Raw genomic sequence first — 12,777 nt, 5'->3', positions numbered from 1 at the left:
TACTTGCCTGGAGTTCAAATCTACGATGGATTTAAGTTTAAAACTACATGAGCCTGTGTTCAGATTACTCTAATGCTGGACAACAACTTTTACATCAAGACATTCTTACTAAAATCTGGGGGTTCAGTAAAAACTTACCCATGTACAAACTTTAATTTCAAGCTTTCTTCTGGGGCTTTTTCCCGCTTAAGGGAAGGGAAAGGATTGTGTTTCTCTTTATTTTGCTGCTTGAGCTGAGGTAGATCTTCTTTGTAAACCTTGAAATGAGAATTTCAGAAACTTATAGTCAATTCTTTATACAACGTCAGATTCATAGTCACATAGGCACTAGCCATAGCTTTTTAAAGGGTAAGTTCAACTGTGCAGCTTTGGATGATGCCCTTGCTATAGGTGTAGGCCATTTATGTACCTCCCAAAGCCTGGCCCGAATAACTTCCAGAGATGGCATCATCCCATCCAAGGGAAGCAGTCGCCACTAAGGGACCATCCACCTTGATACCGGAGACCACTGTGAGTAAGCTCAAGCAACTACCAGAGCAATCTTCTCACCAACCGGGGACAGTGAAGAAGTTGGAAAGCTTCATTGAGTGCCAAGCCAGGGACCCAGCAGGTTAGTGGGGGTGACGCTTGAGGAGTATACTGCGGGATAGCTGTGGAAGAGCTCAGGAGATTCAGTGATGATTGGATCTGAAGTCTAGTGAGAGGCTGGGAGCTCAGTGAGTGAAGATCTACAGTGGGATACTGTGAGATAAGAGAAGAACTATTCTATTATGTGCAAATATCTTTAGTGACTGTTACAAGTTCAGTTGCCTTAGGAGACAGCTACCCTACCTATACAGATGTGGCACCTGGCTGGAGGCCTTTCCCTGTATAGGTGTCTACCTTTATGCCCCGTACACATGGTCGGATTTTCCCATGGAAAATGTGTGATAGGACCTTGTTGTCGGAAATTCCGACTGTGTGTGGGCTCCATCGGACATTTTCCATCGGATTTTCCGACACACAAAGTTGGAGAGCAGGAGATAAAATTTTCCGACAACAAAATCCGTTGTCGGAAATTCCGATCGTGTGTACACAAATCCGACGCACAAAGTGCCACGCATGCTCAGAATAAATAAAGAGATGAAAGCTATTGGCCACTGCCCCGTTTATAGTCCCGACGTACGTGTTTTACGTCACCGCGTTTAGAACGATCGGATTTTCCGACAACTTTGTGTGACCGTGTGTATGCAAGACAAGTTTGAGCCAACATCCGTCGGAAAAAATCCTAGGATTTTGTTGTCGGAATGTCCGAACAAAGTCCGACCGTGTGTACGGGGCAATAGAGTCTCGGCATCCTGTCAATTATCATTGCATCTACTCAAGGGTGTCCTGGCCATAAGCCGCTCTCCCACAGTTCTTGTTAAGAGACCATGGGGGTTATTTACAAAAGGCAAATCCACTTTGTACTACAAGTGCAAACTACAAGTGCAAAGTGCACTTGAAATTGCACTGAAAGTGCACTTGGAAGCGCAGTCGCTGTAGATCCGAAGGGGACATGCAAGGAAAATAAAAAACAGCATTTTAGCTTGCACATGATTGGATAATAAAATCAGCAGAGCTTCCACTCATTTCAGATCTACCCCTCACATTTACAGAGACTGCACTTCCAAGTGCACTTTCAGTGCAATTTTAAGTGCACTTTAAGAGACAATGGGGGTTATTTACAAAAGGCAAATCCACTTTGCACTACAAGTGCAAAGTGCACTTAAAATTGCACTGAAAGTGCACTTGGAAGTGCAGTCTCTGTAAATCTGAGGGGTAGATCTGAAATGAGGGGAAGCTCTGCTGATTTTATCATCCAATCATGTGCAAGCTAAAATGCTGTTTTTTATTTTCCTTGCATGTCCCCCTCGGATCTACAGCGACTGCACTTCCAAGTGCACTTTCAGTGCAATTTCAAGTGCACTTTGCACTTGTAGTGCAAAGTGGATTTGCCTTTTGTAAATAACCCCCAATACATCTCTTGTTCGCATTCAAAAAGTGACTGCCGCCCATAATTTCATCTTGTATTACACCCACGCCTGGTAACCCACTCTACCAGGAAGGATGTTCGCTCTCCCAGAGACCCCTTTCACACTGGAGCGGTTTTCAGGCGGTATTGCGCAAAAAATCCCGCCTGAAAACCGCCCCTAAACAGCCTCCGCTGTTTGTTCAGTGTGAAAGCCCGAGGGCTTTCACACTGAAGCGGTGCGCTCGTAGGACGGTAAAAAAAGTCCTGCGAGCTGCTTCTTTGGAGCGGGGAAGGAGCGGTGTATTCACTGCTCCTAAACCGCTCCTCCCCATTGAAATCAATGGGACAGCGCGGCTATACCGCGGTAATACCGCGGCTATAGCCACGCTGTACGAGCGGATTTAACCCTTTTTCTGCCGCCAGCGGGGGTTAAAACCGAACCGCTAGCGGCCGAATACCGCTGCAAGAACGACGGTACAGCAGCGCTAAAAATAGCGCTGTTGTACCGCCGACGCCCCCACCGCCCCAGTGTGAAAGGGGCCTAACTCTTGAGGTCATTATTAGGCTTCTGGAGGCTCGGGACCATTCTACATTAGCATAACACTTACTTTATATTTGTTACATGCTCTTATAGTATAAATGGGTATATGTTCCCATTGTTTACTTAGTATAAATTAAAAAATATATGCTTTCTACATTTTTCCTTTTCTCTTTTCTGAAAACTCCAAAACCAGTTCCCAATGTAATGTTTAGACACGTGCAATTCGTTTCGTAACGAAACGAAACTCGGCCAAATTTTGCATCTTTCGGACATTCGGGAGCAGAAAAAACAAATAACGAATTTCAACTAACACGAAAGAAATTATAGCGGATATAACAAATGAATTAGACGTGATTCGGTAATTCGTTAAAGATCTAATGAAACAAAAGGCCAACTCAAAGTCTAATGCCCCGTACACACGGTCGGACATTGATCGGACATTCCGACAACAAAATCCTGGATTTTTTCCGACGGATGTTGGCTCAAACTTGTCTTGCATACACACGGTCACACAAAGTTGTCGGAAAATCCGATCGTTCTAAACGCGGTGACGTAAAACACGTACGTCGGGACTATAAACGGGGCAGTAGCCAATAGCTTTCATCTCTTTATTTATTCTGAGCATGCGTGGCACTTTGTCCGTCGGATTTGTGTACACACGATCGGAATTTCCGACAACAGATTTTGTTGTCGGAAAATTTTATCTCCTGCTCTCAAACTTTGTGTGTCGGAAAATCTGATGGAAAATGTCCGATGGAGCCCACACACGGTCGGAATTTCCGACAGCACGCTCCGATCGGACATTTTCCATCGGAAAATCCGACCGTGTGTACGCGGCATTACAGTTCAATCAGCTGATTCATTTTGTGCTGGAGGTTGGATTACTGGCAAAGTGCATTCCTGAGAACTGAGTGAGAAGGGTGTTGTATTGTATTTGAGCAGAGGAGAAGAGATATTGTCATTGTGTGTATTAATGGATTCAATAAACAAACGACTTTCCAAACTACGAATCATTATCACGAATATATATACATAAATATCAAATTTCAACTAATACGAAAGAAATTATAGCGGATATAACAAATGAATTTGACATGATTCGAGATTCAGTATAACAAATATCGACACTCTACAGAAATGACGAATTATCCGAAAACAAAATTAACGTAACATAATGAATATAACAGAACGAAATTATGTATTTTACGAATGAAAACGAAAGGAAACTAAACAAACTTTTCCGTTGTGCACAAGTCTAGTAATGTTTATGAGGGCGATGGGGAGTTATGTTTATTATAATTATTCCTGTTTGGGCTGTTCTGGCAGATCTCATTATCAGTTGTAAACTAGACAGTGGAATTAGGTGGAGGCAAGAGCGTTAAAGCTGAACTACAGGTATGATATTAAAGTAGAATTCCAGGCAAAACCTAAACTACTCTTAACTACTCGCACTGACAATTAGCAATTATTAGTGTGAAAACATAATAAAAATTATATAACATGTGCTAAAATAAGTCCAAGCATAGAATCCAAAGGGATGCTGCAGAAATGAATTGTTAAGGTAAAGTCCTCCTCATATGTGACCCAGGTTGGAGTACATGCAGTCGCCATCCATCACCATGTGCAAAGTTCGCAGAAGACACCGCCACCTTGGAATAGTAAAATTGCCTGCTTACCAACTAGAATGGACCTTTACTCAAGAAAGGTCAAAAGCCCTTTTAGTGATATACCAAGCCAGGGCCTCGCAAAGATGTTCCTGCGGGGTATCTTTGGGCCAAGGTATCATACATAGTATAAAAACGTAATGGTAATTTTTTAAAATTTAGTATCACACATCAATGTAGAAAAACAACACTAAAACAATCTTGCGCTACGCGCTGTCACAGATTGACGTCGTCTGGGGCACATGCCGGAAGTGTGGGTTGCTTTTCTCTACACCAGCCTGCGAGATTGTTTTAGCGTGGTTTTTCTACATTGATGTAAGTGTGATTCTATATTTTAACAAATTAATAAATTACCATTGCGTTTTTACAGGTGGAGCATCTTCTACTTTTGGGTACGATACCACGGAGAGTGTGGTTGGATGATCTCTATCTTGGCCCAAAGGTAGCCCACAGGAACATCTTTGAGAGGCCCTGGCTGGGTATATCACCAAAAGGCCTTTTGACCTTTCTTGAGTAAAGGTCCATTCTAGTTGGTAAGCAGGCAATGTTCTATTCCAAGGTGGCGGTGTCTTCTGCGAACTTTGCACATGGTGATGGATGGTGACTGCATGTATTCCAACCTGGGTCACATGAGGACTTTACCTTAACAAATAATTTCTGCAGCATCCCTTTGGTTTCTATGCTTAGACTTATTTTAGCACATTATATAATTTTTATTATGTTTTCACACTAATAATTGCTAATTGTCAGAGCGGTTGTTTGTACATGATTATGCCTGACTGTGCCTATATCACACAGTAGAGTTGCAACTTGTATAATCACTGTTTTTGTTTCTCTCAATTTATATTTATCTTTTATTTCAAGACTCATGAGTGTAAATTTTTCCCCCTAGAACTTATTCTGACTAACCTGTGTAAGAAAGATCTTTATACGTACCTATTTTCAGAGAGCTCCAGTCCGAGTATGTAATCCTCCCTGTGTCAGTCAGCAGCAGCTGCAGGGGAGAGCACTCGCCAATGGCTTGCAATACCTGAGAGCAGTGACATCACTCATAGGCTCCTATAGCCCATCCATTGCTGGCACTCACTTCTCCCCCCCTGCAACCACCGCCGGCTGTAACGATACAAAGATCATGTGACCAGATCAGAGCTGCCTGAAAACAAGCAAGTATACAGATCTTTTTTACACAGGTTAGTCAGAATAGGTGTTGGGGTGGGGGGAGCATTTTTAGAAGTAGTAAGGTTTTGCCTAGAATATTATCTTAATTGCAAACTTATGTTGATCCAGCTTGGCACAATGTAAGCAAGCATACAGTATCTCATACTCGAGGGGCCACTGGGGAAGCGGACAATCACTATAATTGTCAGAGCTACTACAGTGATCACCACGATCTTCCAGGTCTTGGTGGCTTCCCCTCTGCACAATACATATATATATATATATATCTATCTATATATAGATAGATATATATATATCTATATATATCTATCTATATATATATAGATAGATATCTAGATATATAGCTATATATCTAGATATATATCGATATATATATATCTAGATATATCTAGATATATATATATCTAGATATATCTAGATATATATATATATCTAGATATATCTAGATATATATATATATACGCACGCACATACACACATACACAGACAGGGCCTTTTTTCTGCCAGAACTCCGCTCCGGCACCTATGGCAGCCCTCTTTTCTCCAAACTGTCATGTAACACATTAGCCGGTAGAGGAAGTTTTCTGCACAACTCACTTCCTTTACCGGCTTCTCTGTAATAGCAAGCCCTGGCGAGTCCTGCCTTTGATCCCTAGTGTGTCGGGTCCTAGCACTGCTGCTGCTTGTGATGATCCAAGAGGCAGCTTGCAACCCCCGCCTGCCGCCGCTACTCTGACAGTTCTGATGGACGGAGCTCTCCGATCATCACTGTACTGTGCCGAGTTTAAAAGAAAAGAGCCCGCGCTTGCCATATACAGCGTTGGCAGCTTTCCAGAAAAGGTAAGGGAGCTTTGAAGGGGGTGGGGGATAGCTTTCGGGACAGTGAATGTGTGCGGGGAGAACTGTGAAAGTGGGGTTTTGGGGAATTTGTAGAGAGCAGAACTGAGGGGGGGGGGGGGGATCTGTGCAATCAAGAGAGCTGGAGGGGGGGATTTGTGCATAGAGGAGAGCTGGTGGGGGGGGTAGCAGAGAGGTAAGCTGGGGGGGACTTTAGACAAGAAGAGAGGTGGGGGTAATTTGAGAGCTGGGGGGGGTAGCAGAGAGGAGAGCCGGGGGGTGATTTAAGCAGAAAGGGGAGGATTTTGCTTGTTGGGCGTTTTTCAGGCGTTTTTTCTGGCGTTTTACGAGCTGAAAACACTCAGGTGTGCATGCAGCCTTACATATAAATCTGCAATTGGAAATGTTTGCATATGCTGTCCTCTAATACAATGGGAACATAGATACTATTTTTATGCTGGTGGGCAAATATCAAATGGCAGTTATATGCTTCCGTTGGTTTACAGGAATTCTTGTCAGATGATGCATTCAGGCAAACAAGGTCAACAATAGCTTGACCTTTTTCACATACATGACCTATAGCATGTATAGTACAATAGTACCAACTAGAGATTGAATTGGGAAACCCAAAAAAAATGAATGTAAAGGAAGTAGCGATAAAGGATAAACCCATGTGGGATTGTCCAAATAAAAGGCCAGCAGCATAAGCTGTAGGAGGACTCCATAACGACATAACAAGGAAGGTCTGTGCCAAAAAAACTTCACCTGAGGATGATATTATCCTGCAATCGAGTAGAACCTGGGGTCCTGGTTGCCTACTGAGGATGCAAAGCCACTATAACCTGAGCTATGTAACTTCAGCATATTCCTATTCTACACAACTCATTATTCTTACTCATTCGCTAGGAAGTTTAGGTAGTGTGTGCATGTGTTTTATGTATATCTGCCAGTCTTGTATTGTATTCCTATAATTGTAAATAGTTTGTTTGTACAGCACTTTGTTTAGTAAAGCACATTAATACACTACAGGGGATTTATTGTGTGTTGCATTTACAGCATAGAACATTAAAAGACACAAACTATATGAGGGAGCCTCTTGCTCGGCACTGTCGCCACAATGTCTTGACGTTTTTTCAATGAATGCAAGGCATTCTCTGATTGGAAAAAGGTGGAGATTGTGACATCACCGACCCTTTTCTCCACCTGATCCAAACAAAGGATGCCTCGTATACATTAAAAAAATAGGGTGTCCTGTGAGTTGCAGCAGTGCTGAGTGAGTGACCCTCCGTGGTAAGTATGTGGTAGGGCAGACACTCGACAAAGGACCCAGGAGATCACAGCGATCGTTGTAGTAGTGCTTCCACAGCGGTCCACTAGGTATGAGGTATACATACTTTCATTGTGCTAAGCTAGGCTAATTCAAGTGTGCAATACAGATCATACCTGGAGGCTTTAACATTGTCTACCACTTATTTCCCCTGTACCCCTGAACTTACACCTGAACTACATTGTAACACTTGCCAGGTATCTTAGCTGGAAGCCGGGAACCCTGTTTATTAGTAGACTGCAGTGATGTGAAATGATGCAGCCACGAGTGAAAGGCGTCAGTTCTAGTTAAGATAAATGGGTGCCTGGGTGCACTCAGTGGAAGCCATTAGTACGCTCTGTACAATCTTTCTGTCAATTGAGAGAAGCATACAATAAATGAGCTGCCACTGCAGTTATGAATGGCTGCTCTCTGAAGAGAAAATGAATAACTAAGCTTTTACTCTAATTAAAATGCTGAATGTTTCCATCAGATAATGCCAAAAATACAGATATGGGCTTAGAATATACAAAGAAAGCTGAGCAGACGAGGGGAAGAAAATATTGAAGCTCATTGTGTATTCTTGGAGCATTAAGCCTTTTGTCCTTCACAAGACTGTGTTTGCATTAAACATTTACAAAATGTCTATAAATGCTTATTAAGAAAATTAATTGTGGATGTACTAATAGTAATTTGAAGTAAAATAGCCGTTTAATGAGTTACATGAGATTCTTTAGCCAATACAAGTCTATTTATCATAATGTAAATAACATACACATAGTTGAGTATTTGAGTAGTCCCCTCCAGCTCTGGGGGGGAATTTATTAATACTGGAACAGCCAGAATCTGGAGTAGATGTGAACACCAACCAATCAGCTTCTACAATATATTTTCAAAGCTTAACTAACAAGCTGAAGCTAGAGGCTGATTGGTTGCCATGCATAGCTTCTCCAGATTAGTCTGCTCCCCTTTTTTGTAAACCTTCCTCAGAGCTGTGCAAACCAACTAACCTGTAAATAAATCAACATTCTGGACCTAACATTGTTCATATGATCATAGGTGTGCACAGCCTATTGAATTAGGGGGTGCAACCCAAACCCCAAATATATATGTACTGTATGTGTGTGTATGTATATATATATATATATATATATATATATATACACACACACACACACACACACACACACACATACAGTATATATATATACATACAGTTGTGCTTATGAGTTTACATACCCTGGCAGAATTTATGATTTCTTGGCCATTTTTCAGAGAATATGAACGATAACACAAAAACTTTTCTTTCACTCATGGTTAGTGTTTTGGCTGAAGCCATTTATTATCAATCAACGGTGTTTACTCTTTTTAAATCATAATCACAACAGAAACTACCCAAATGACCAAAAGTTTACATACCCTGGTGATTTGGGCCTTATAACATGCACACAAGTTGATACAAAGGGGTTTGAATGGCTATTAAAGGTAACCATCCTCACCTGTGATCTGTTTGCTTGTAATTAGTGTGTGTGTGTGTGTGTATAAGGCTGGCTTCACACTGGTCCAACAAACGCTCCGACATTGGGAGCTCATGTCGCATGATGTGTGAAATCCAATGTTTCCCTATGGGAGCCGTCCTAACTGGTCCGACACAATTTGTCCTGACTTTAGAAATGCTCCCTGTACTACTTTGGTCCGACTTTGATCCTACTTCAGCCCATTGACTATCAGTGAAGTCGGATCAAAGTCGGATCGCCATCTCGCATGATCCGACTTCGGCATGCGACTTGTGCTCAGATGATCTTGAGGGGGAACTCCGCGCCAAATTTTAAATTAAAAACCGGCATGAGTTCCCCCTCCAAGAGCATACTAGGCCCTTGGGTCTGGTATGGAACTTAAGGGGAACCCCCTATGCCGACAAAACGGCGTGGGGGTCCCCCCCAAATCCATACCAGACCCTTATCTGAGCACGCAGCCCGGCCGGTCAGGAATGGGGGTGGGGACGAGCGAGCGCCCACCCCTCCTGAACCATACCAGGCCGCATGCCCTCAACATGGGGGGATGTGTGCTTTGGGGCAGGGGGTGCCCCGCGGGCCCCACCACCCCAAAGCACCCTGTCCCCATGTTGATGGGGACAAGGGCCTCTTCCCGACAACCCTGGTCGTTGTTTGTCGGGGTCTGCGGCGGGGGGCTTATCGGAATCCGGGAGCCCCCTTTAATAAGAGGGCCCCCAGATTCTGGCCCCCCCACCCTATGTGAATGAGTATGGGGTACATGGTACCCATTCACCTAGGGAAAAAGTGTCAATAAAAAAACACACTACACAGGTTTTTAAAGTAATTTATTAGACAGCTCCGGGGGTCTTCTTCCGGCTTCGGGGGTCTTCTTCCGACTTCGGGGGTCTCTCCGTGCTCTCCGGGTCTTCTGCTGGGCTCCTCCGCTATCTTATGCTCTTTTGCCACTCTTTTGCTATAGCGGCGGCCCGGACTTCTGCCTTCTGCCTTCTTGTCTTCTTCTGATGTTGACACGACGCTCTCTCCAGCTGGAATGCTCTCAGAGCGCTCCGCAATGGACTTATATAGGCGGTGACCCCGCCCCCTTATGAGGTCACTGTCCTGGGGCATGCTGGGACTGTGCCGTCATAAGGGGGTGTGGTCATCACCCGGTGACCATGCCCCCTAAAACGTCACAGTCCCAGCATGCCCAGGGACTGTGACGGCATAAAGGGGCGGGGTCACCGCCTATATAAGTCACATCGGAGCACTCAGAGAGCATTTCAGCTAGAGAGAGCGTCGTGTCAACATTGGAAGAAGAGAAGAGGGAAGAAGGCAGAAGGCAGAAGTCCGGGCCACCGCTAGCAAAAGAGCGGCAGAAGATAGCGGAGGTGTCGGCAGAAGATCAGGACACCAGAGAGACCCCGAAGTCGGAAGAAGACCCGAAGTCGGAAGAAGACCCCCGAAGTTGGAAGAAGACCCCGGAGCTGCCTAATAGATTACTTTAAAAACCTGTGTACTGTGTTTTTTCATTGACACTTTTTTCCCTAGGTGAATGGGCAGGGGTACTATGTACCCCATACTCATTCACAAAGGGTGGGGGGCCAGGATCTGGGTGTCCCCTTATTAAAGGGGGCTCCCGGATTCCGATAAGCCTCCCGCCCGCAGCCCCCGACAACCACGGCCAGAGTTGTCGGGAAGAGGCCCTTGTCCTCATCAACATGGGGACAAGGTGCTTTGGGGTGGGGGGGCCCGCAGTGTGAACCCAGCCTAAAAGGTCAATGAGTTTCTGGACTCCTGACAGACCCTTGCATCTTTCATCCAGTGCTGCACTGACATTTCTGGATTCTGAGTCATGGGGAAAGCAAAAGAATTGTCAAAGGTTCTGCAGGAAAAGGTACTGTATAAAACAGCAAAGGGATATACAAAGATATCCAAGGAATTGAGAATGCCAATCAGCAGTGTTCAAACTCTAATCAAGAAGTGGAAAATGAGGGGTTCTGTAGAAACCAAACCACGGTCAGGTAGACCAAAGGCGGATCCAGAGTCTAGTCTCGGGCTGCCAGAAATCCATTCCATAGTTTGTAGACGCTATAAAAACCAATCAATATACGTTTATTGGAATTTTTCTTTTAGCAAGAATATGCAGCAGAATACTTATCGGCCTAAACTGATGAAGACATTTTTTTAAAGCAAGAAGTATTGCTTTTTTTTTTCAAAATTTACGCTCTTTTTCTGTTTATATCGCAAAAAAAAAAAAACGCAGATGTGATCAAATACCACCAAAATAAAGCTCTATTTATGGAAAAAAAAAGACATCAATTTTACTTGGGTATAACGTCGCACGACCGCGCAATTGTCAGTCAGTTATAGCAACGCAGCGCAGTATCGCAAAAAATGGCCTGGTCATTAGGGGGGGGGGTAAAACATTCCGGAGCTGAAGGGGTTGGGATTGAACAAGTCAAGACTAAAAGGGCATTTTTTTTTCTCATACATAATGGCACACATGTATTTTGCGAATTGACTTGACACATAAATTAATTCATTCTTTTTTTTTTTACTCACTTTTAGTCAAATCATTTAGTGTTCTGGTGGGGGGAGGGGCTCCCATGCAGGAGCAATGGAGTCCAGTTGGTTGGATCCAGTAATTTCACTGTCCGCAGCCTTCTTCTTCCTGTATTCACGCCGCTCTGCAGACTGCAAGGTGGAGAAGATGGAGGAAGGAGGTGGGTGGAGCCAACACTCACTCAGGGGCGGAGGCCTGCAGTCAGTGTGAGTGACTGTGTGAAGTGTGGACAAGATGGAGGGAGGAGGTGCTGCTGGTGGGAGGGGCCAATACACTCAGGGGCGGCCGCGGAAGGAAGATTGCTGGCGCTCTGCCTCTGCCACACAGTGCCACTACTTACTACTGCAGTCTGAGACTGCAGCAATAACTGTGTGTTACTGTTCCCCTAGGCTCCGCTCCAGGCAGCTCCTGTCATTGTCACATCGGCTCTGAGTCTGAGACTCCGAGTCTGATGTGACTGACTCAATGATGTCACTCGTTGCTAGACGCCAGGTGGCCCAGGCACTAGCAACGAGTGCAAGGTTGCCAAGCCAGCGGCACAGCTCCACCCACCTCCAGGCTCCTCCTGGTCCCAACACCACGTAATTACACACTGTAGTCTGAAGGGATAGGGGATTGGCGCTGTTCACTGATAAAGGCTAATAATAAATCAATACAAACTCCTAACAGAAGGAAAATATAACACCCCAATACTAAGTGGGTAAAAAGTGTGACACAATGTGAAATAAATATGCGTGCTGAGAATGGTCAAAATATGTGCAGAGTGCCCAAAAAATCTCTTTTTTTCCCTTTTTCCTTTTTCTTTCCCCTTTTTCCCTTTCCTTTTCTCTTCCTTTTTTTACAAAATAAAATTGGTAAATAAAACTCCAAGCATTACCACCGCAAATAACAAAAAGCTCAAGGAATATATATGTGTGTAATGAAAGATATAAGTGAGTCTACCTAAAAAGGGGACAAAACCCCGTGTTCCCCACTGAAAATTAATATGTGTACTAGTGAAACTGAATCGTGTTAAAATGGTAAATATGAAAATATCTATAAACTAAAAAAGGAACAATCGGCATGTGATGTGCAAACAATCTTGGTGCACAAAAAAGTGAAAAAACCAAAAAAAGAAGAAAGTCCAAACAACCAGATAAATAGTTTCAAAAAAAAAAAAAAAAACTTTTTTATATGTCCGTGAATAAAAACAGTTCTA

At 43.7% G+C, this 12,777-nt stretch overlaps 1 protein-coding gene across 5 annotated transcripts in view; it reads right to left on the bottom strand.

Annotated features, from left to right (window-relative positions):
* The window catches only part of EML6 (EMAP like 6), a 262,319-nt gene that overhangs the window by 134,114 nt on the left and 115,428 nt on the right, over positions 1–12,777 (bottom strand). For all 5 annotated transcript variants that reach the window (XM_073628575.1, XM_073628576.1, XM_073628577.1 and 2 more), the window contains exon 13: positions 139–257. In XM_073628575.1, coding sequence (XP_073484676.1) covers positions 139–257 — 119 coding nt within the window. The remainder of the gene's footprint in view (positions 1–138; positions 258–12,777) is intronic.

This window comes from Aquarana catesbeiana, linkage group LG04 (assembly GCF_042186555.1).
Source record: "Aquarana catesbeiana isolate 2022-GZ linkage group LG04, ASM4218655v1, whole genome shotgun sequence".
Classification (NCBI taxonomy): domain Eukaryota; kingdom Metazoa; phylum Chordata; class Amphibia; order Anura; family Ranidae; genus Aquarana; species Aquarana catesbeiana.
The sequence above is the reverse complement of the archived record's forward strand: the minus strand, read 5'-3'. Positions and strand labels throughout refer to the sequence as shown.